The sequence below is a fragment of the Sphaerodactylus townsendi genome, linkage group LG02 (genome assembly GCF_021028975.2).
Source record: "Sphaerodactylus townsendi isolate TG3544 linkage group LG02, MPM_Stown_v2.3, whole genome shotgun sequence".
Lineage (NCBI taxonomy): Eukaryota > Metazoa > Chordata > Lepidosauria > Squamata > Sphaerodactylidae > Sphaerodactylus > Sphaerodactylus townsendi.
Genome location: NC_059426.1, coordinates 35,367,393 through 35,392,766, shown reverse-complemented (window position 1 = coordinate 35,392,766; position 25,374 = coordinate 35,367,393). Strand labels below are relative to the sequence as shown.

General features: G+C 45.4%; 1 protein-coding gene across 11 annotated transcripts in view; it reads right to left on the bottom strand.

Moving 5' to 3' along the window:
- The window catches only part of KCNH7 (potassium voltage-gated channel subfamily H member 7), a 357,945-nt gene that overhangs the window by 83,166 nt on the left and 249,405 nt on the right, over positions 1-25,374 (bottom strand). For 5 of the 11 annotated variants that reach the window (XM_048485320.1, XM_048485324.1, XM_048485321.1 and 2 more), the window contains 3 exons: positions 24,414-24,434; positions 23,482-23,505; positions 20,472-20,686 (listed from right to left, as the gene is read on the bottom strand). In XM_048485320.1, coding sequence (XP_048341277.1) covers positions 20,472-20,686; positions 23,482-23,505; positions 24,414-24,434 — 260 coding nt within the window. The remainder of the gene's footprint in view (positions 1-20,471; positions 20,687-23,481; positions 23,506-24,413; positions 24,435-25,374) is intronic. The other 6 variants (XM_048485322.1, XM_048485326.1, XM_048485331.1 and 3 more) reach the window with 3 other exon arrangements.

Below are 25,374 nucleotides of genomic sequence, written 5' to 3'. Positions count from 1 at the left end.
GGGTTCAGAGAAAAAGACAAAGTGAGATGAATATTTCAAGGGGAATACCTTCCTTGCCTTGTAGTGATGAAGCACTCAGGTAATCCCTCAAGGAACACAGATGGAGTGAGGCTATTTTTGAATTTGTCATTGGGGGTGGTTTGATATCAAATACCTCTTTTCATTCCTGCACTTCAGTAAAAGTGCAGCACAAATGAGGAAAGTGTTTTCCTCCTCCTCTTTGCTTGTCTCAGATATTTTCCATCATTAAATATGTATCTAATTTTTAAAAAACACATTTTGTAATGATTTGCTCATTAAGTGAGAAAAGGTGAAAGGTGGGCTAAAATTAAATAAAATAAAACTTCTTACAGTTGGCGTGCTTTATACAATGCCATCCTGAGCAGAGGTACACTCTTCCATTGAATTCAATGGTTTTAGAAAGGTACAACTTACCTTAGAAAGGCATTGTTAGCTTCCCTAATGTATGCAGCTAAGATACAAAAAAGGGCTTGTGGAGTGACTTCATGCTAGACCAGCCATTTTCAACTAGGGTACCGTGGTACCCTGGGGTGCCGTGAGCATGTCCCAGGGGTACCGCGACAACGCTACAGCCCCCCCCCCTCATTTTTGTGGTGTCTCCCACCGGCGCCAGCAAGGACATGGAGCTGGCCCATGGGGCAGGGCCTGCCAGAAGGTCAGCAGCCACCACCACCCCCAGTGCTTCCCTTTACCCTGGGAGGGGAAGGTGGGGTGTGTGGCAAGCAGGGGCATTGGGAGGGGAAGGTGGAGGGTGGCGGCAGGGGTACCGTGAGATATGAAGAGAGAGGTCAAGGGTACCCTGACCTCGAAAAGGTTGGGAAACACTGTGCTAGACCATATCCTTCCCATGTATAAGGTTACAGGTTCACTACCCAGCATGTCAAGTTCAAAGACTCAGCTAGTAGTGATTGAGATCTTGAAGAGACATTGTCACTCAGAGTACACAATTCTGATCTTAAGAACATAAGAACATAAGAAAGAGCCTGCTGGATCAGACCAGAGTCCATCTAGTCCAGCACTCTGCTACTCGCAGTGGCCCATCAGGTGCCCTTTGGGAACTCACATGCAGGAGGTGAAAGCAATGGCCTTCTGCTGCTGCTGCTGCTCCCGAGCACCTGGTCTGCTAAGGCATTTGCAATCTCAGATCAAGGAGGATCAAGACTGGTAGCCATAGCCACCTTGACAGACCACTGGTTTGACTTAGTGGCAGGTAGCATCACGTGCCCAAGTTTCAAACCTCTGCCAGCAACTGAGAGCATTTGCTGTATGAACATCAGGAAGATGAATTGGGGGGGGGCTTGAATCCCCTTCTGGGCAGCTGAATCTGGGGGGGTCGAATTTCTTCTGGAGATGCCATGGTTTTACACCGAAAGAAAGGGCATTTATGCCAGTAGAGGAGCAAATCCAGCTCTGCACCAATGCTCCCATGCTGAACCCAGCTGTGTCGGCATGATGGGGGTGTCCCGGGGGGGGGTGACCTTAGTTGGCCCCCAGAACTTGCTCAGTCCCTGTGCACTGATGGAATCCCCAGCATAGATATGCCACAATTTTTGTGGTGTATCACTATTCCCATTAATGGACAAGTCAAAGGTGTGGGTTTTTTAAAGAAAAAACCTTGTTCATGTTTCCTGCACCATGGAAAGCCCTTTGGAGTGGGCCCCTACCTGCCTGACAGCTCTGGATTGAGCTGTTATCTGCAAAGCTGTGGAGTCCCTCACAAGATCTCAGGAAAAACGCCAGAGGAAATGTTAAACCTTTAAGGAGCTTTTCAGTGAAAAACCAAATAGGAAATTAAAATGGCTGTTAGCTCAACTCTTCAACAAAATTCCAGTGTTTTGTCTTCCACTCTCCTGGATTTGTTTTGGCTTTTTCAAAAATAAGAAATTAAACAAATTGCATTTCTATCGATAATAGTGAACCATTCAATCGTACCCCCATTCTCTCCCCTTTTTTATATTTATAAAAAGGATAACAACCCTGTGAGATAAATTAGGCTGAGAGAGTGACAGGTCCAAGATCATTCAGCAAGATTCCACAGCACGAGTGTGGGTTTGAACCCTGATCTCCCAGTTCCCACTCTGACACTCTAGCCATGACACCATACGGGCTGTCATTGTGAGTCATAGACTGTGTGCCGGCAAGATGCAGCAGGCGACGGCCATACAACCCGGAAAACCCACAGCATCCTAGTGATTCCGGCCGTGAAAGCTTTTGACAATACAATATATGCACATTTCTGCAATGGGGGTTTGACACAATAAGTAGGAAGACCTTTAACTCCTTCCCTGCCCACCGCTTCATCTAATCATAGACATTTCTGTAAGAAAATTGTCAACGCAGCCTGAGTCAAGCCAACGTTTAGGTCTCAAGCTGTTTTAATCATAACATGAGCCAAACATCTAGTTTGCTGGTCAAAGGAAACAATATTATATATATCCAAAAAGAATTCAGGCAGAAGTCGATTCTGATCAGTGTCTTTTGGCAGGGGAATCCATCTAAATGTTTATCACAAAAACAGGCAATTACGTAGCTTCTATTTTTTAATACAGAGCTGTCCGAAGTGGATGCACCCATATAAGGCTTGCAAGGAGGGGAATGAGTTGTATCATTTAGCACATCCCCTCTGTGCCAGCCAGATTTATTTCTTTAAAATATTGATATTCCACCTTATTACCTTGGACTCAAGCTGGCTAGCTCTGCAACCACAACTCACAGAACACAAAACACAACATTCCATTAACAGAAAAAAAATTAACACCCAGATTTAAAAGTAGACACACATTTAAAAACATACAGCTAAATCTGCAAAGACTTGCTTCAAACGTCCTGTAAAACAGAACAGTCTTGCATGTCTTCTTAAACCTAGCCAGTGAAGGTGCGCTCTGTACCTGCTAAAGCAAGCCATTCCAAAGCACTGGCCCCACCAGGGAAAAGACTGTAGCTTAGCTGCTGCCTTGTCTGATAGTGTCTCTGGAAATGAGAGACCTGGTGGGTGAAATAGTCAAGGCTCTCTGTATATTGAAACAAGAAAATGAAGGCAGCAAGCCATGACTGCTTGACCCACCTATATCACTGAACTTGTTTGGCAGAAATTATGGTAGGATGTGGTGCCTGGGCAGTGGTGTCACAACCACTGGCAGAGTGTGGGGCCCAAGTTAAGGAAAATATTTTACATATTTTTAATGTCTCTGGGGCTGTTTCCGTACAAGCGGAACACAGATTCCCAGGGACACTAAAAACTGTGTCCCTTGCAACCCCAAGCAGCGTTTTTTGGAAGCGCTGTCTTCCACCCGCTGCCATGCAAACGGCAGCAGGTGGAAGCTGCCATTTATCCCAAATGCCTCCTTACCATCTGCTGTCTTCCGGCATTCTGTGGAGGCAACGGGACACGTCTCCTGGCCTCCGTCACTGCAGCCATCGCTCTGGCCATGGGGGCGTGTCCTCTGGTCTCCACAGAGCTCCACAGGACAGCAGAAGGTGAGGAGCTGTTTGGGGACAGAGCAGCCTGTGTGAAGGCTGCGCCATTGGCGCCGCTTCCAGGGGGACTGTCCATGCGAACGGTTCGGGGGGGTGCGTCAGCATGAACTATGCCAACACACCAGTGGTGGGATCCAAAAATTTTAGTAACAGGTTCCCATGGTGGTGGGATTCAAACTGTGGCGTAGCACCAATGGGGCGGGGCGGGGCATGACAGGGGCGTGGCCAGGCATTCCTGGGGCGGGGCATTCCTGGGCGGGGCTGGGGCAAGGACGCAGCCACTGCACTGGTCCTTGGGCGGGAAACAAATGCACGCAGGCGCAGGCTGCCTTGCACACAGGTGCACCTCCTGCTAGACTGCTTCAAGTTCTGCGCGCTACTGCTGAGAGGAAGGCGTAACTAAGGAAAAAATCACGTGGCAAAATCACCAATTAGTAACCCCCTCTCTGCACACACAAATAATTAGTAACCTACTCTCGGGAACCTGTGAGAACCTGCTGGATCCCACCCCTGCAACGCACCCCTGCTAAGCGCCTGTGCGGAAAGGGCCTGGGATTAGCTACAGGAGAATTGGGAGGGAAAGTATAGCTTGATGTCATCAAATCTTAAAAGCTGAGCAGGGTCAGAGCTGGGATGCGAGGTCACCAAGGAAGACCTTGCAAAGGGAGGCAAAGGCAGGCCATCTGTGCTTCTTGCTTGCCTTGAAAGGCCCTTGTTGGGGTCTTGTTAAGCTGGCTGAAACATGACAGCACTTACCGTAGGTATATAAGGAGAATTAAGGGTACAATTATCACTCTGCTATGTCATTACTGTCTTCTCTGATGAATCTAAAACATATGTAGTAATAGTTTTTCTATACATTGCATAAGAACATTTAGAGTTCTAAAGCTTTATGCATTTTGACAATTTATAAATCAGGAGTTCTTGCTGGCTGATCTAAAATTACTTTCATGTTGTGAGGGTAATGGCTATAAACAGTAAGATTTACCCAATGTACTTTTACAAACTCTAAATCTTATTCCACCAATTTATAGATTTTTACAGCAACATATGTTAACTATGGGGGGGGGTGGGGGTTCCAGCAAGTGCTCAGGGCAGGATAGTTTTCTAAAGTTCCCTGATGCCTGGTTATTTGTATCTTTGCGAGACCACAGGAAACCATAAATCATGCCTGTTTTAATGCTGTTTTCCCCACCACTAATATATTTTGAAAGAATTAACTAAATGAAGTCATTCCCAACATGCTTTAATACTCTGAACTATGAATAGGAAGAGAATAAGCCCATAATGACCGGGTCTATAGCCTCTGCTTCCATAATAAGCATAAACAATCTATCCAATAAGCCATCCAGCACAAAAACTTTAGGTAATTGCTGACACATAGCACATGAGATTCAGTCTGTCACTTGATATTATTTTCCCTGCTATTGATTTTAAACTATTTGAAAAACAACACCTCACTTCAACAAGTTTTCTATCAGAGACCTTCCTTTATGTCAGTCTGCTGGTTGAAAATCAATTATCCAGCTGACTCCTAAAGAGCTACTTGAGTTGAAGCAGCAAATAACTGAGGTTTACTCTGCTGCAGCTAAGTAGCCCTATAAATAGCAAGCAGAAGACAAGACTAAGGTAGCTTTCTTTCGACCATAAATTCAAACTTCAGGGTTTCCTGCATGTAAAAGTCTATCATGGTCTAGGCCTGGTGTGGCGAACCTATGGCACTTCAGATGGACTACAATGATGTTCATGGACTACCACTGGTCTAGGCTCTTCCGAGAATCAGAAGACTTGCATGTCATCATTAGTAGGATATTTGCTTCAGTCATTGTGCAGCATCAAGAGCAACCAAAAACTGTCTTTAGGTCATGGACAGAGATTGTTATTGGGAAGACAGGCTAGAGCAGACCTGGGCATTATACGGCCCGGGGGCCACATCCGGCCCGCTGGATGACCCTGACTGGCCCCCCTGCCGTGCTGGGGAGCGAGGCGTCTTTGAAAGCCCCGTAGAAGACGGCTGCCTTGGCTGCCTGCTTCTGTGGGGCTTTTAAAAGCGCCTCGCCCCCCTGCCTTTTGGCCCAGCCCTCCACAATATTTTCTGTTTCTTATGCGACCCCATGGAAAAAATAATTGCCCACCCCTGGGCTAGAGAGACAAAACCCATGGGGGACTCAGGTTGCCCTGGGATCCAAGAAGCTAGGAAAGGCACAGTGGAGGGATAGAAGCAATACTTGTGTTTTAATTCTCCCAAGACAGATTAAATGTGTTTGAGCACAGAGCCTCTGCCTTGCATGTGGAAGGTCTTGGGTTCAATATTTGGTACCTCCAGTTAAAAAGATTAGGTGGTAAGCATCATTGCCAACAGGTCTGGGGGAAAATATCCTTTCCCTTCAACAGATGCTTAATGCTATGCTCCTTGCGTTCAGGTCATTTCCACACATTGAACCTCTATTAAAAGGGACAAGATGGTTTTCTCCCAGCTCACTGGCAACTCTATTAGTAGGCAATGTGGAAGTTCCCTACCTGAGACACTGCAGAGCTGCTGCCAGTCAGAGAAAACCATAGTTACTTTGACAGACCAATGGTTGGTTTGTATGACACAGCAGAGGGCAGCTTCTTATAACTAGAGGTACAGAATTCTGAAATCTTGAGAAAGCAGGCAAGGTACTGCTGGGTGATATTAGCAATGTAACTGTTGAAGCAAGCACCTTGCATCCGTTCTTCTGGATGCCTCCGAAGGCCCAGAGGGCATCTTTGTCTGTGGTCCCAAGGTGTCTGTCAGAAGCCCAAGAGGTCGCTGTGGACCAGTCAGGATAGCTGCGTTATGGAGGATTCCTTTTTTGCATGTTGTTTTTGTTCTTGTTTAAGTGGAAACCTAAGTCTAAGTCTACAGTGAGAGACAGTGAATAAAGTGAGGCAGAGTGGTGTAGTGGTTAGTGTTGGATTATGATCTGGAAGACCCAGGTTGGCATCTCTGTTCTGCCATGGAAGTTTGATGGGTGATCTTGGGCCAGTCACACAATCTCAGGCTAGCCGCTCTCACTGGGTAAAGGGGTAAGGATGAAGAGGTGAGGATAAAATGAAGAAGGGGAAAATGGCTCTTAACACATACAAACCAAGCAGGCATACAGGGGATCTGGACACAGTGTATAACAGTCTACAGACTTCTCTCTGTGAAACACCCCTGAAGATGCCAGCCACAGATGCAGGCGAAATGTTAGGAACAAGATCTACCTGACCACGGCCACACAGCCCGGAAAACCCACAACGACCAGTTGAATCCGGCCGTGAAAGCCTTCGACAATACATACAGGGGATCAGTGACTGACAGAAAGGGGAAGGATCTTTTCCCATCGCTCACAAATACATTCTCATCAATTCATTTAGGAAACTAGATTAGGAATGCTGCTGTGGAACTATCAATGATTAAAACACAAAATGATACGACAATATAGATTAAATCTTCATTTAGGCTAATCCAATGCAAATACTGCCTGTCTGTATCATGTGGCCTCTTATGACTCTATTATGTATTCTGCCAGCACAAGCAAGCCTACCGAGTTATGATGATTAATGGTCTGTTCAAAAGTGTTAATGGTACTATAAAATTGTCTTTATGGTTAGAAAGACAACAAATAGTATATCTGGAGTTAAACATAAAGGCCAGGGATGCCAGGTTTTATGCAGAAGTTAATAGAGCAAGCAAAAGGCATGCTCAAGGGACTCCGGAAGAACATCCAATTGTTATGCCTGTGGAGTCATGAACTGGTAGTAGGAACATGCTGTATCAATCCCTGAACAGAGAAACAGCAGACCATGAACTATCCCATGAAAGCTTCAGTTCTGCCTATTTGCAAGCAATGTAGAAGGTATTACCTAGCAAGGATCTAGCCATGCTTCCACCTATGCTCACAAAAAGCCTTAAATCTTCTGTCAAGAAAAATTAAAAGTGTTTAAAACGGATGGAATTTATGTGACGCCATATCAACATTAGTTCATACTGGCTTGAAGTAGACAATGCTCTGATCCTTACCATCTCTGGACAGACAGTCACAGGGGAAGGGTATTATTGGATCCAGGCCTGCTTTGCTCTAAGCAAGCTTCTCTGGTTCCTCCTAGCAGGATTGGAAGCTGGGGTCAAGAGATGTTTTCATTTCAGCTGAGAAACTTAAATGTCAGCCAGCTATAGTTTGCTGTAATTGGTGAAACTGCTGTTTTCCAGGCCAGGTATGTGAGGTAGCAGGATACATAATTTAGACAGCTGTCTGCATGTTTCCTAGGGTTGCCAGGTACCCCCCCCCACACACACACACACCACCAACTAGAGGGTTGCCAGCTCCAGGATGGAAGACTCCTAGAAATCTGGGGGTGGCGCCTGAGGAGGACAAGGACCTCACTGGATACAATGCCATACAGTTTTCCCTTTGAAGCATCTATTTTCTCCAGGGGAACTGATCTCTGTAGTCTGGTGATGAGGTGTAATTCCAAGCAGAGGCGTAGCTACAAGGGGAATGGGGTGCGGGCGTTGCACTGAGCGTGCGCCTAGGGGTGTAATTCCAAGCAGAGGCGTAGCTACAAGGGGAATGGGGTGCGTGCGTTGCACTGAGCGTGCGCCTGGGGTTTGTTTTTTGTATTTTTTAGTGTTTTTCAGTTTTTGACCTGCAGGGGGCCCAGTTTTTAGATTAGCAGCACCAACATTTCAGGGAGTTTTTGGAGTACTCTCCTGATGATACCATCCAAGTTAGGTGAGGTTTGGTTCACGGGGTCCAAAGTTATGGACTCCCAAAGGGGGTGCCGCATCCCCCATTGTTTCCAATGGGAGCTAATAGGAGATGGGGGCTACACCTTTGAGAGTCCATAACTTTGGACCCCCTGAACCAAACTTCACCAAACCTGGCTGGTATCATCAGGACAGTCTCCTAAAGATACCCTGAAATTTTGATGCTGCTAGCATAAAAACTGTGCCCCTACAGCCTTAAAACTGAAAAAACACTAAAATACAAAAACCACAAACGAATGGGGGGGGGCAGCAAAACTCAGATTTTGCACCGGGCTCCATGTTCCCTAGCTACGCCTCTGATTCCAAGGGATTCACAGGTCCCACCTGATGGCTAGCATACTAGTGTGCGCCTGCTTGAGTAATCCTTTTTTAAAAAGATAATTCTTGGGAGTTCAAAACATGATTACATCATATATTCAAAAACTCTCTTAACAATGTAAATCCCCTTCAGAACAACAAAACCCCTTAAGAAATAAGACTCAAGTAAAAAAGGATTCTCTGGATTAAATTCGCATGGGATCATAAGTTTTTGTTCATATGTTCTACATCAGAGGAGTTCCATGAAATAGATGGATGCTAATTCTTTTATTTTGAGTATAATATTGCATGTTTGCCAACCATTTCTAATTTATCCTCACAGCAGATCAGTTTTCACTTCCGGCTCCTTAATTAACTACCTGTCATAACCTTTGACTTCCAGAATATTCAATGAATTCCTGCCAGTTAGGTTTTTTAATTAGTGCTCACATTCATGAGCATGAATCAGTCTCCAATTAAAGGAACTAGCTGATGGTTTAAAATACTTTCTCATTCAGATGTGGACCTATTGACCCTGAAATCCAAAACGGCACACCCGAAGACAAGTAGGGAATTTCACTTCTGTCCATGTTCTTATTAAAGAGAAAAATGTGCTCCATTACAGTGTATGTATTTATATATATACAAATACACATATACCTCTCAGTGCTAAAACACATACACATATACCTTTCAGTGCTAGTTGATTAAGTTTAGTTATCCGGTATTCTGATCATTCTGTAAAATTTATGCAGTCTTGATTTTGTGCTTGATTTTGATTTCCTTTCATTAACCAGCAGTACCCAGTGGCAGAGCTACAAGGGGATAGGGGGTGCGCCATGCACCAGGCGCACACCTGGGAGGTGTGGAAAATCACCCCCAGCCCCCCCTTGCAGTCTATATTTTCCGCCACTCTATGCAGCGCCTCCTTTGTGACATAGATTTTTTCTCACTTTTTTCCATTCTTAGTTCCTTTCACTGTTTCCTTTTATTTTTTCAGGTTGAAATTGAAAGGCCTGTTCGATCAGTATAGGCTAAAAAATCGGCCACTCGAGGGAATCACAGTTCCCAGGAGACCTTGGGGCTCACAGGGTCTCCTGGGAAGTATAGTTCTCATCAGGCCATTTTTAAGCCTGAACTGCGAATAGGCCTTTTTTTCAGCCTGAAAAAATTCTAGGAAAAGGAAAGGAACTAAGGTAAGTGGGGGAAGGGGGGAAGGGGCACCGCGGGGGGCCATGGGGGCGGAAAATATAGACTGCGTACTGGGGCAGTTTGGCAGTACCTAAACAATTTGTTGGCGGGCCAAGGAACTGATTCTCTGAGCAGCAATCTAAAGTACAGCATCTTAAAAAATAGTATGTTTTCAGAAAAAGAGATGAACAGAGGGGATTTGCCATTGCCTGCCTCTGCGTCTCCATCCAAGTACCAATCAGACTTGCTTGGCTAATGCTGCTGCCCCTAAAGAAGAGGAAGCCTTTAAAACATGGCTGCCAGATCTGGGTTGGGAAATACCTGGAGATGTTGGGAGTGGAGCCTGAGGAGGGCAGGGTTTGGGGAAAGGAGGAACTTCAGGAGTATAATTCCTTAAGGTCTACCATCTAAAGAACCCCATATTCTCTAGTCACAGGTGTCAAACTTGCGGCCCTCCAGATGTTTGTGAACTACAACTCTCATCAGTCCTTGCCAGCCTGGCTAATGCTCATGTTGGGAGGGACTGAAGGGAATTGTAGTTCATGAACATCTGGAGGGCCGCGAGTTTGACACCCTGTCTAGCTGAACTGATCTCTGTCATCTGGAGATCAGCTGTAATCCCAGAAGGTCTCTAGCAACCTCCTGGAAGTTAGCAACATTATTTTAAAGGGACCCTGGTTCTCTTTTCAAGAGGAAAAATGCCACATTTGCAATTTTTGAAAAAGCTCAATCTGAAAGCCAGTGTTCCACTGTCCTCCTCATTCATATTGGCTTTTTTCCCCTCAGCACACCTGGGTACCATTGTGAGCTGTTCTCATTCTTCACTCACTGCATGTTCGCACAGGTGTAAGATGAATTGGATGCAGCCCATTGATATTTGGTGCTGGGCCCAGCTCCATAACATTTACTCCCACCCCCCAGCTGCTATTTTATATAATTACACTTTTGAAAATGATGGTACAATTAAGCACACTTAGATCATTACGATGATTAGGACCTGTGTGCAATTATACAGCAAACAACAAAAAAGCAGAATCTTACTAGATTACAGAGAATTAAAAGTTAACACAGCAAAGCCTACGAGAAGTACATTCATTTACCTCAGGCATGGATAGAGAGATGGTTGAAAGGAAAGGCCACAGGGAACAAGCCACATGCAATAGACAGTGACGGAGTAGAGGGACATTTAACTTACATTACCAGAGTGACTACAGATATAATTGGAAGATGTAGAATAAACCTTTGCCTTCCAAAATAATTAAAAAGCAATTAGAAGCTATTTATACAGCATGTGTGTATTCACTCAACAGTTTTTAGACCTGGGACTATACTGGGGACAGAGCCAAGAGATTATTGCCATGGAGAGAAGTTCAGTGAATTGTTCACAGGCTGCCATGAGTTCATTTGTCTAAACCAGGGGTAGGGAACCTGCGGCTCAAGAGCCGCATGCGGCTCTTCTGCCCTTGCACTGCGGCTCCACAAGCCGAGCCGCCGGCCCCATCCTTGCCCGCCCTGCAGGCAGCAGGGCAGGCGCACCAACTGCTCACAGCCGGCTGGGCTGCACCACGGGCTTTCCCTCTCGCCCACCCTGTTGGAGCGGGGCGGGCGCTTTCCCGGCGGCCAGTGAGGCTGAGCTGCTGGCCCCATCCTTCCCGCCCTGCAGGCAGAAGGGCAGACGCATCCATGCGCTTCTCAGAATGAGCCGAGTAAAAGGTAAAAAAACCCAATGTTTTCTTTATTTTAAATGTCAAAAATTATTTGTGGCTCCAAGTGTTTCTTTTCCCGTGGAAAACGGGTCCAAATGGCTCTTTGAGTGTTAAAGGTTCCCTACCCCTGGTCTAAACTCATACATACGTGGGCCTGCAGGCTGTTGTTAGTGGGGTTCTCTGCTAGCTAGTGAGAGCTGTGCCTAGCAGAGAAGTCAGAGCAGATCGTAGGTAATCTCTCCCAGCCACTCCAATAGATGCTTCACTTTGAAGTCAAGGGGCCCTGTAAGAGACAGGCAGCTGACCTGACCCTTCAGGAAAACACAGCCGCTCAGATGAGTCCATGGGAGTGCTGCTCCAGCATTCAGTCACTTTTGAGAAGGAGGATGAGATGTTGGAGGGGACACAGGAAAAGAGGTAGTTGCGTTGTGCCACTTATTGATAATTATATCAATACAACACCATTTCTGATCAGTTTGTGATGAAAGACTGGGAGATTTTGCGATCTCTTATGTATTACACATGTTGTACTCTGATAGATAAATTTAAAATGAGAAACAAAGGACCAAAGAGAATGGGTGTGTGTGGTTACAACCTGTGATAAGAGGTGACACTGGAGTTACCTATATAAAGTTAGATCCAATTGGCTTTTGAATACTGAAAAGGGGAAGACCCTTTTGACCATCAAAAAGCCATGCTCGGGATCATGGGAATTTCATTGATAAAAGCCATATTTAACAGGGGGTGAGGCAAAGGGTGGAATTGGGTGAGATTGAGAAAAAGCTGACTGGACCCAATCCATGCAATTAAGGGCACGGTATCCATTTCCTGGCAAACAAATTACAACTCTTAGTGCTTTTAAATAATATTTTCAGCTGTTGATGATGGGTATGAGCTGTTAATTTCAGGGGTCGCCCCAGACCAGGGGTCCCCAACATGGCACCCATGGGCACCAATGGCCGACCCCTTTCCTGGTTCCCATCAAGTGTTGTCAGAAACTGGGAAGGGTCACATAAGGCTCCTACCATCAAATCTTCTGATTAGCCGCTGGAGGTCTGATTGGCTGTGTCGATAAAAAAACAGTGTTTCAGCAGCAGCTGCCGCTATAGTGTTGGTTCTATTCTCTCACACACATCCCTTTCTTGGGGCGTTTTCGCACACTGTTTGTTGCAGATCTGGCATGTGAGGTTGTTGCCGTTTCACACATTTGTTCGCACACACTTAAGCCGAAATGTGTTCCGACTCCCTTTCTGTGCCACATTCCAGCCGTTGTTCCGCATTTTTCCTGTCGCTCGATACTTGTGCAACTTTCTTGGAAAACGCAGTTTCCCCCCACAATTTGGTGCCTAGTTGCGAAACAAAAGTGGAGCGAAAGTGGATCAAGCGGCAGCAAGGGTTTACGCCCACCATGTGATGAGATTTGATCCATCCAATGGGAGTGCGACTACGCTCTGGCTGCGCGCTACAAGACATTCCTTTGTTCCTTTTGCCTCACTCGACTTCTCATCCCTTGCTCGGTCGTGGTAATGCCTTTGTAGCTCGACCCACAGATGGCCTCTTGAAGGGTGCTTAAAAAACTGCCGCCCCTTTCTGCTTTTCTCTTTGTCCCTCCCATTGTCCGGAACTGAATGGAGGGCGGCTGAAAGCGAAAGCCTGCTTGCTTTGGCGGAGCCTAGGAGATGTTGCTTAAAGGATGGATTTTCAAGGAGGGCTGAAAGAGGCCCCGGCTTGCATCTTTGAGAGGAGCAGGTGAGAATATTCTCTTTGTGCTGTCATGCAACAACGGGTGCCTTTATTTTGGCCTGCAGACCTCCTTTGGGGGTGTGGGTGGGATGCGGTGGGTTTTTCCGCGTTTCCTTCTCTCATCCTCCCATAAAGTAGGGTAGAGAAGAGGGCATTCCACCGTTTTCGTCCCCCCCCTCTTCTCTCAAGCGATCCAGTGCTGAAAAGTCCCTCCTGGGAAACGGAACAAAGGTATTTCCTGTGCCTTCTCCCGAGCCGGGAGAAGAGAACCACTGAGAAAAACAACTCCTCGCCAGTGGCATGTAGGGGTTGGCAGAGAGCTCGTGTATCTAATCTTAGAAACCGGGTTTGATTCCCAGCTCTGCCGCCTGAGCTGTGGAGGCTTATCTGGGGAATTCAGATTAGCCTGGGCACTCCCACACATGCCAGCTGGGTGGCCTTGAGCTAGTCACAGCTTCTCGGAGCTCTCTCAGCCCCACCCGCCTCACAGGGTAACTTAGGCCCCACCCCCGGACTGCCCCAGGACTGCACGCCAGCCAATCAGATTCGTCGTTTGCGCTGCATTCCTGAGGGATGCAAAAACCCGGGAGTTGCGAAGCAAGCGGAAGATGCGTGACTACCGGGCCATGTGTGAATGCCATCGAGCGACGAAACTACATTAAAAAGGTAAGGAATCAATGCGGTTCGCTTTTATTCTGGAATAAAAAGTGTGTGCGAAAACGCCCTTGGTGTGTTTTTAAAATTGCCTCTCTTGTCTCCTGCTACTGGGCTTCCTCTGAGTGTATGTATATGGCTCTCCTCCAGTGGTGGGATTTAGCAGGTTCGCACCACTTCGGCAGAAACGGTTGTTAAAGTGGTGCTTGTAAACAACTAGTTGTTAAACTATTTGAATTCCACCACTGCTTTCCTCCCGTGGTGGCCATTTGGTGGTTGTGTTCATCACCCTGTCTCAGAATTCCAAAGGTGCTTGCAGGTTCAGAAAGGATTGGGAGTGAGGACCCCTGTCCCAAACATTGGCAGGTGGAGTGAAGGGGGAAAGTACAGAAAAGTCTTGAGGGAAAGAAATCCTTCCTTGGCACTTTGTCATTTATTTCTCATTTCTGTTAAAAAATGGCCAGCTTCTAATGTGAGTTCTATGAATTTCTCTGGGAACAGAATTTGATATAGTGCAAAGATAACAGAAACATATGCTCGTACTGCAAATGATCTGTAAAGAATTTTTGGCACCACGCCCAGCATTCTGAATGTAATTTAAAATATAGAGAGTTTTAGAGGTTCCTGGAAGGTCAAACTAACCTAAACAAATTCTGTCAGAGTTTATATAAACATATAAATTATTTAGATATCCAAAGTAGACCTAATTATTTAAAAGGCCTTTTCTAATATGGAATAACCATTAAATTTGAATGATACACTTTGGTATTAATTTATCTCACCACCATTTAGAAACAGAACAATCAGTTTACACTACCATCATTTATAAAAGTAGGCTTGGTAAACAGTAAAATAATTCCCACATAAAACTACATTAAATAATCAGAAACACTGGACCAGATCTGGCTGACAGGACCAGGGCTGTCCTAAGCAGAAAAGCGCCCTTCGGAACCGAACGACTTCAGTGGACTTATCTACGCTTATTATGCTAGCACAGTACAGCTGCAACTGCGAGCCCAGTTGAAACTTCCCAGAACAATTTCCTTATTTTTAGAAGCTGACCGAAAATATCTGGTCCTGAATAGGGATGAGAGACTCAGCAACATGAGGGTGTTTTGACATAGATTGTTTTGGCCTTTTGCATTCCTGGATGGAGCTCTCAGTAATGACGAATTCAGACCACTGCGCGTCACAAGGGTGAATACAGCAGCGCCACACGCTTTCATCTTGAAGCTCGGTGAGATGTCTGCCTCTTATCAGCTTAATCACAGACATAAAATCAACAGCAAAGCTTGGTGGAAGTGGAGATGTTCTTGTAAATGTATAGCCTGTGACTGCTAATGTTTTCTCCGGTTCTGATAACAGAATATTTTCAGCCGCTTTCTGTGGGGCCATCACGGTCTAATAAAATGCTGTTTGGCAATAAAATGAACTGGAGAATCTATGAAAGGGCCTCTCTTTTTGCTGTTGTAGCGCCAATTGTTTTCCGAGTGCTCGTGATATTCCCTGATATCAGCTCTGTTGGAAGTTTTCTTAGCAGCTTTCTGACAGCTGGATATGAAGGAAAAGTGGGCAGTTCTTCTTTCTCAACAGTGTTAGTGACTTTTTTTGTTTCATTGATAAGGCTACCATTTTAAAATTCATCTTCACTCATAGTGCCATTTCCCATCACATACAAGAATCTCAAAGCTGCAGCTGAATGGGCTTGCTGCTTAATGATTAAACTATTTGGAAGAGTTATTAAGAAGGCATTGGCAAAGTACCCAGAATTTCTGGGGTGAATGTCACCCATCCCTCACCTCTGATCCCCCAAGGGACACCATTTTGTGAGGTACTTCAGACTGCTGTGGGAGGAGGCAGTTGATAAAAATGGAAAAATTGAGGCAGGATCCAAGCCAATGATTTCCCCTTTGTACCATGTATTTATGAACCAGCAGTGAGATCTTTCATGAGTCCAACAAGTTCAAGAATTTGATCCCATTAAACACACATTTCATGTTTTCTCCTGCTAAGCCTTTGAGATCTTTTGGAAACCATGATTCAGCTTACTGGTTATGGAAATGACCATGTCCAGCTAGCCTGGAATTGTGCAGAATGTTGTCCCCTTAAATAGGATTCTCATATGCTGAATTGTGTCAAGGACGTGCGAATATTTAGTATTGGCTGTCACCATTCAAAACATGTTCCATTTTACGCATCATGTAATTTCAGCTTGAATTTCACAGATAGACCTTAATTAATTACCTTCATTTATTCCACAACTTTCTTCCCAAGGCGGACCCCAAGCTGCTTAAATTTTTCTTCACTTCTCCATTTCATCTGCACAATAACCCTGTGAGGTAGGTATAACTGACCCAAAGTCACCCAGCCAGCTTCTGTGGCAGAGTCAAGATTCAAACATGGGTCTCCCAGAACCAAATGCAATACTCTAATGACTTCACCGCAGTGTATACCGTTCATTCATTGTATGTATCATTCACTACTGACTCTACCATACTGATGCCAAAGATTCTCATTCCCACTAAAAGTAACAGCTATCCCACTAACTCATTGTACTTCTCTATGTGGTGTTGTGAAATCTTGACTAATGAAAGCCACCTGCCATAGCAATCAGATCATCAAACTCATTTTGGATGACTTAAAATGGTCTCAGCAACAATGTGAGAAAAATAGTCATATCGAAAGATAGAAATGTGAGTGTGGCGTTCCCCCTGCCCCGCCTGCAGCCCGGGCTGGCAAACCGTCCCTCCGTCCCTAACCGAGGTGTTGGGCCCCTCGTCAGTGGCCCCGGTCTTTGGGGCCTTCACTGCCAGCTGCCGAAACCACAGGGTGGCCGCCCAGGGAGGAGGTAGCAGCTTCCTCCCTCCCGCTTGCGGCTGACCTGCCTACTCAGGTTGGGGTCGACAGCCCCATCGGTGCAGAGCCAACCACGTTCTCGCATGCTTCGCCCTTCCCTCCTCCACTCCCTTTCCTGCGTCCGCGTTCCCTTCCGCCTCGCAGTCCCTCCTCTCCAACTTCCCGTTCCTCGCCTCCTTTCTTCCCTCTCCCTCTTGTCCCACTGCTTCTCTCTCTCTCCTGCTCTCGCAACACCTCCTCTTCCTGCTGCGACTTCAGCCTCGCTCTCCCCGCCTTCCTTCCTTAAATAGGTTCCTCCTGATTGGCTGTTCCCGGCCTCGTCTCGCCCGGCCGCCGTCGCCGTATGAGCTGGCGCTTTCGCGGTTTCGCTTCAGCCGCTGTCGGTTCCCCGCAGCCGCAGCGCGCGCATCGGGTTTCCTCGCCTGGCCTGTCACCGACGGCGCCAGCCTGACGGGCCGGTTGTTGCCGGGTCCCGGCCAAGGCCGACCTCCCGCTGGCCCCGCCTCGGTTAAGCGAACTGCCGCAGCCACGGGCGCACTCCCGGACAGTGAGACTGTGTGAACTGGGGCAAAATACTGAGGAAATTATGCATAAAATTTTATGCTTTTCCTGGCTATGTGACATGACAATAAATACATGGCAGGCTCCAACATGCATTATTAACACTCCTAGATGTGAAGTCAGTACAAGACAGCTAGCCCATGCTTGTTATCATTCTGAAATAAAACCTAATTTCACTGGACTTAGCACAGATTCTGTACCATCCTGTGCTTTTATTTTATGTTGAATACACAGCAGGGAAACTGTCAGGAGTTGGTTACAGGGATTGTGTCTTGTGTCACAAGATCTGCACTGGTTACCAGTCTGTTAGCAGGCACAAGTGTTAGTTCTTACCTTTTGCAGTGGTGGGATTCAAATAATTTAACAACCATTGTCGAAGGCTTTCACGGCCGGAATCACGGGTGCTGTGTGGTTTCCGGGCTGTATGGCCGTGTTCTAGCAGCATTCTCTCCTGGCTGTATGGCCGTGTTCTAGCAGGAGAGAATGCTGCTAGAACACGGCCATACAGCCCAGAAACCACACAGAACCCCAATTTAACAACCAGTTCTGGTGGTGAGATTCAAATAATTTAACAACTGGTTGCATGCAAGCACCATTTTAACAACTGGTTCTGCCAAAGTGGTGCGAACCTGCTGAATCCAACCACTGCCTTTAAGGCTTTAAATGCCTTTGGGGCCAGGGTACCTGAAGAACCATGTCATTCCACACTATTTAGCCCATGGGTGAAGATCTGTCTCTCCAGCTCTGTTATCTGTACCCCTGCCTTCAGGTAGGTGGTGATTACAGGCAGGGTATTTTTAGTGGTGGCACCTTGTCTTTGGAATACACTCCCTTAAGGCTTGCCTGGCAACTCCTTTGCTTTCTTTTAGGCACCAGGTCAAAACACACAGTTTTACCCATGCTTTTAACAAGGGGGTGTATCAAGTTTTTAATGATCAGTGACGTACAATCCAATATTAAGACTGTAATTGGTCTTACATAGGTAACTATTTCTCACTTCCTTTCCCAGTAATTACGGGGTAAACAATATCAGAGGCATACGAAGGGAAAATGGTGTCCAGAGACAACTCAGTCTCTGAGGTGGGGCTCAGGAGGCGTGGCCCCACCTCAAAGTCTGACCCCCATTGGGCTTCCTGCAGCCTGGCTGCTACTCTCCCCAGAGCCTGGGGAGAGCACTTGCCGGCCTCCAGCTATGTGCTTTTAAAAGCACGGAGGCAGGGGGTGGGGATAAGGGCAGAGCTCAGGGGCGGGGCAAGGCAGATGAAACAATAAATACAAAAATAAACATTAACATTAAAACCCTTAAATTTCCATAGCAGCATCTACAGAAAATTGAATTGAAAATACATTGTTTATTTATATTTATGGCGTCCGATCCCAAGGCTGGGAGGGGGCCAGCAGTGCCGAAGATGATGGACTGCAGTACCGGCAATGCTGTAGATGATACAAATACAAAGCAGAGTGTCAAGAGGGGGCAGGCAATCCGCGGCCGGCCTCCCCAAAGGCCCGGTGCCGATGGAACAACTCTGTTTTGCAGGCCCTACGGAACTCACCAAGGTCCCGCAGGGCCCTAACAGCTGATGGAAGAGTGTTCCACCAGGCAATGCCAGAGTTGTAAAGGCCCTGGCCCGAGTTGATGCCAGCCGCATCATTGAGGGGCAAGGGACCACCAGCAAATTGGCCTCTGCTGAACACAGAGGTCTACTTGGGACATATGGGGTAAGACGGTCACGAAGATATGAGGGCCCCAGGCCACGGAGGGCCTTAAAGGTCAATACCAACTCTTTGAAGGTGATCCGGAATTCCACTGGGAGCCAGTGCAAGCGGCACAACATAGGGGTGATGTGATCTCTAAAAGAGCTCCCCATTAAAAGTCGGGCCGCTGCATGCTGGACCAGTTTCAATTTCTGGATCAGCCACAAAGGAAGGCCTGTGTAGAGCGAGTTACAATAGTCTAGCCTGGAGGTGACCATTGCATGGATCACTGTGGTAAGGTCAGTCTGGGAGAGGTAAGGGGCCAGCCATCGGGGCTGGTAAAGGTGGAAGAAAGCTACCTGGGTGACTTGGGCCACCTGGACCTCCATAGAAAGAGAAGAATCCAGGTGGACCCTCAGGCTGCAAGCCAAAGAAGTCGGGGCCAGAGGGACCCCTTCTAACACTGGCGGCTGAAAGTCTTTTATAAGATTATTGAGATAATGTATGTGAAATGCTTCAGCCGCTTAGGAAAATCATTACGCAAAGGCGAAGTATGGTTAACAAAACAGACATTGAACACGTCTTGTAAAGGCTAAGTTGTGGGTTCAGTTTTATAAAGGAGGCTCTGCTGATGACTGCTTGTGGCTCTTAACAACTGTTGAGGCTGCCAACCCAAAAGAAGTAATTATGAACTTATCTGAGCAGGGATCAAGAGCCTTTGGCTCTGGCATCAATACCAGTTCCCATGCAAAGTGAGAAGCGTACCACTTTGGATCAGACAGGCTGACTTTCAATGGCATTAACGACTGATACCTAATAGGCATAATTGAAAAGGTCTTTGGAGGGCATCATCTTACTGTAAATCTATACTGGACTTTGAGCAACTTGAATGGAAAAATAACTCTGATTTCTCTTCTCTCCTCCTCCTAAAGAATTAGAATTATGTACACTACAAGAGGGAAAGGGTCCCAAGTTGCAAAACTCATTCTATTTACATTTGTGCCTTGAATACATGTTGTCCTCTACCTGGAAAGTAGGATTTTTACTAAAGACACTTAGCTGTCCTTGCGATTCACAAGCTAGTATCTGTATCTCTTGACATTTCCCACTGGCTGCTTAGAAACTATCATAATGACTTGCAAATGTCAACAGTTGCTCCATTTTTGTCATCGATTGTGATGAAAGTCATAGGGACAAAATCGAGAGGAAAAAAATCTTGTATAATTCATACATGTAATGCTTAGGAGATATTGAAGCATACATGCAAAAGAAATCATGTTGGGTGGAATATTCCCAGTAGCCTTTACCTAGAATGCAGGACTTATTTATAAATATATTGCTGAACTAATCCTGGAGATAAATGTTAGAAACTTAGAATGAAGCAAAGGGCACCGTTTCTGCTTAGTTGTGCATCCTGCAAAAGAGAAACTAATACATATCTCACAGAGCTGGTCTAGACAAAGTCAAAGAACAGAGTCAAAGAAAGTTCCTACCTGTGTAACCTTCTCAGTTACATTGTGTGTTCTGTCTTTCACTTTGGGGGCAATAATGGTTTTCTCTGAAGATGGAGGTGACGAACTTTTTTTTTCACTTTTGATATCAGAAAAGTTCAGGGTAAGCTGGGGAATCTTGTTGATGGTGGTGTATTTGTTGAGATTTGAATCTGACGTAGATCCTAATAGACTTGACTTGATATGGTTGAAAGGACCTAAAAATGGGGAGGGGGGTGGTGGAAATATGAGCATTGTTGCAGAACATCATAACAAGAACTCAAGAAATGAATCATGTCATTCAACACCTGTAATTCCTAGACTCACAGGCCCAAAGCTACTCATCTTTCCAGTTTAGAATCTACAAACATTGGTATACTTGAGCCTTTCTTAGCATGCAGTTTTACTATTATCTCTTTATATGATTGCAATAGCAGTCTATGAACTATTGCAGACAAACTTTTGTTTAAGCAGCTCGACTATTCTAAGGTATACAGAGATTTTTAGACTTCTAAACCAAGGGACAGAGGAATCCTTTGGGGTAGAGCCCTGCAGCATCCTTTCAGATGGACTCCTGCAGTTCATCAGGCTGAACTAATTAACTAACCCACAATGCGACCCAATATGATATGTCACTACGTATTCCATACTTTGATTAGGGAACTAATTTCAATGCAGGAGGCTGGCCTGGTTTCTTCCCGCGCCAACTAGAATTTAAAATGATCATGAAACAAATCCTAGCCACTTTTATTCAATGGAATTCATACATATATGGTAAGATATATGACAACAGCTTGCTGTTGAACAGCGGAAGAAATTCACCATGAGATATTATATAAGTGTTAGCTGGTTGTCAATCACAATGGAAGAATTCTACTGATTTGAATCCAGTCAGATTGTTGAGTCAACACTTGCAGACACATATTACACACTGCAAACCGGTAGGGAGTATAGTGGTGGACTCGTGCCAGAGATACCCAAGTTCAACTTCCACCTCAACTCTAAAGCTGAAGGAGGTCTTTGGCCAACCATCTCTCATCCTAGCCTTCTTAAGACCCTTGTTGTGAGAAAAGATGAAAGAGGAAATACAACCGTGATAAATAACACTTTTCTCCATCACCAAGGAGTAAAACTGATGAATACAATATATATGAATAAGCACTTTTGCTCTCAAAAGAGCAGCTGCATGAACGCATTTAAAGAGTAACCTTTGCAAACCCAAGTTCAGATCTCCTTACAGCTCCCATGATGAAGGACAGCCAATCGCCATGTCTGGGAAATCATGGGTCTCTTTCATGTTGGTATTGCTTGTGTTGTGAATTGACAAAGTAGGGAATTCTCCAGTACTTTTAATTTTTCTGCACAGGTTTCCCCCAAAATGTTTTGAAAAGGGATGATTCCAAATGGTTTTATTTGGAAATGCTAAACTAGTTATCTTTTTCCAGAAACTTTTTCAAAATGTTTCCTGCTTGCTGTGCAAAGATCAGGAAACGTTTTATTTCTCCTGCCTGATTTTGAATCTCTCACTTTAGTTTCTCCACTGCTTGCTGCCCACCATTTTCTGCTGCTTCTCTGTGCTGTCCGTGATTTGCCGAAGTGTCCTATGGACATTTCCTCATCTGGCATCACAGCTGCTCACCATTTCTGTCATTGCTGTTCACTAATAAACTCACTATTGCCTACCAATTATATTAATATATATTAATATATATTAATAAACTCACTATTGCCTACCAATTATATAAACATGTCATTATTCTGTTTAAGCTTTTTTTCTGTGAGGTATCTCTGAAGCTGTGAAGACACAACATGAGAAGTGGCAAGGATGCACAGATTTCAAGTCTCTGTAGCTTCAAGGTTATGTTGGAAAGAACTATTTTTGCCTGAAATGCTTTATTTTTCCACATTATGAAGACAACCCCCCTCCAATGGTTTTTAAAATGTTTGCAAAACGTTTTAAACGTTCTGTGAGGAAAAAGCCAGTTATACTGGAACAGCACTATCCTTGGCAGAAGAGGAGTCTGGTTACTGCACATTTCCCCCTCAAACTGCAGACCCCCTACTTGACCCTCCCACTGTTCCTGAGGGGACAGTGGGAAGTTCATTCGTCTGTGGTAGGAATGGGCATGCAGGAAAGTCTTGCTTGCCAGATTCATTCCATTGGTGGTAGTTTGGATCCAGCCCCTTGGCTTTTACTTTATTTGCATTTAATGGAAGCCTGTCCTGTCAAAGTAAGCAACAATAGTGTCAACCAGAGGCGGAGTGAGGGGAAACTGAGCCTGGGGCATGTGCACCCTACACTCCTGCCACAGCGGCACCCACCCCAGCCCTGTCCCAGAACCCCACCACTACATCCCCTCAACGACTTGGCCACGCCTCTGGCACTGCTCCGTTCAGGGTGTCGCGCCTGCCTGTCCCATGGGCGCTATGCTGCTGGTGTCAACACAAAACAAATGCACAGTTTCAAGCACTTTCAACCAGCACCATTTTCACTCATGAATAGTTATTTACTTACAAAAGTTCACCACACTATATCTAAATCTCTGCTAGTGTACACAGAAAGCGATGTTTGGACATAATAACTCACTATAGTGATGTATTGCTGACAGACCTTTGCTCATGCATTCCATGCAGTTTAGCTAGGAGACGTTTTACCAAATACAAAAACTTTTGGCAACATGCATGAAATCCTGTACAGGACCAGAACTGAAGAAACCCTTTCTCACTGCCTCCTCCCTTCCAATTAGAATAGAAATATGATGGTAGGGATTTAATATAGCGAAGGCGTTGGGTAGGAAGGATTTTTCTTTATAAGTCAATGAAATTTAGCAAACTGGAACCACACGACATGTAGGTCTAGAGAAAAGGCGGCCTTTTTAGAAGTGCCTTGTCCTGTCGAAAAGGACGATTTTGACATGTAACGTAAATGGTTCAAGATTCTGTTTTGGGCGTGAAATTGCAAAATGAAGTTCATGCAGACACATTTGAAGACTACAGTAAGCTTAAACCATACCCCCGGCCATCCAGGAGCGTGAAACTAGTTTTAAGGAGACAAAAGAAGGATTAAGTGAAAGTGCCCATGAGGGTCCAGGTTATTATTAAATTGTTCTTGATGCGTAAAATGTAATTAACGCTGAAATAGATTTTAAATGTCTCATTCTTTGATTGTTCATTAGGAACCCAATTCGTAACTTTTTCCCCTCCAATCTCTTGGAAGCTTCTGTGGTTATCTGGCTTACCGAAGATCTGCAGCATCCGCCGTTAAATTAGGTCAAATCCATGCGGGCACAAACCAAACAAAGCCAAGCATTGTTAATTCTCATTGATTTCAAAGGAAAAGAGTTGGCTGTCTGCTTATTTTTTACCATTGAAATCAATGGAACTTCCAAGATTGGACCCAAAGATTGTATTTCCCCAAGATCAGCATTTAGGGGAAATTCAGTGGGCTTCAATGGAATGCAGTAAGCCGCAGTTTGTGGATTACCACAGACGTTTCTAGACTACTACATCCCAATACAGTCCTGTGAGTCCTCAGAATGCTGATCTTAGGTACCAGGAGACCCTCAGAAGCGGGATGAAGAGCCATTGAGGGTCTGCAGTGACAGTGCGGAAGCAGCAACCCCCCCCCCCCCCCCCGTTCCGTGGTGAAAGACAACTCTTGGATGCAACCCACAGCCATAAACCGAAACATGCCAACAGATTTCAAAACAAATTGCAAATTCATTCCATCACACTTTCCTCAAACGGGATGGTATATCATCGCATATAATTGTTAAGAGGCAAGAGCAAAAAAGACTGCTAACAAAACAAAAACCAGTTCTGCCATGTGCCCAGCTCAATAGAAATCAGCATGAGAATTTTGCATTTGACCATTTCATACAGCAGGCAAGTTCACATGCCAAAGAGTGTGGCCCAGAAAGGATTGGAAAATACATCTGATATTACCTTTGACATTGCGACCATTGTCTGATAATCAGCAGAATAAAGAAAAGCAGAAGAAAATAAAGACAAAACACAATACACTCTATTTCCAAAGAACCCAAGGAGGTTACTTGAGAAGAAAAACAACTATACGTTTATTTTAAATTGTTACCCAGAGATGTTGAAAGATTTTAATTTTTAGCTTGTTGAACCAGCTTATTTTCACAGACAACTGACTACTGCTGGTATGACAAAACAGGTGTTTAAGAACATCTATCAACTCTGTCTTAATCATTTTATTCATCTTGCCTATTTCCAAGAAAAGGTGGTTACTTTTTATTTGCTCGCTTATTGTTGCAAATCTAAGTACATTTATTTAGGAATTTAGGAAACACAGAAGGATTTACTTCTGAGTAAACATGCTTAGGATTAGACTGAAGTCACATTTATTTCAGTGAGAAATTCAGTAGACTAAATGCAGAGGGCTGCTTGCATGAGGACCATGGGGCCTTTCCCCACTTACCTTAAGCCCCGCGCTACTCTCCTCAAGTAGCGCGGGGTCCTGGGGCACTCCCCACGACTGGGGCGGCGACAGCGCAGCCGCCCCGACGCTGCTGCTCTTGCGCCCGCTCAGCGCGCGGCATCCCTGGAGCTGGAGAAAACAGCGCATTTTGATGACCCCACGCAGAGCGTGGGGATGCCCAGGCGCGCGCCAGGGATGCCGCGCACTGAGAGCAGCACGCAGCATAGGGGGGATCAGGGTGAGTGGGGAAACACCCATGGATATTCCCCACATTCACATTCCCCCCTCCAGCACTCCCATGGAAAACTTACTTTGCCCTATTTCTCCAGCAGTGATAGTCACATGAGACAGTAATCTGCAGGGGAGAGGGATTTTCCCTCTTTTATCTGATGGAAGGCATATTTCCCTCTCTCCAGTGCATCCCTCTAATAATAGGAATCAATTTTCTAGAGTCAGAGGGAG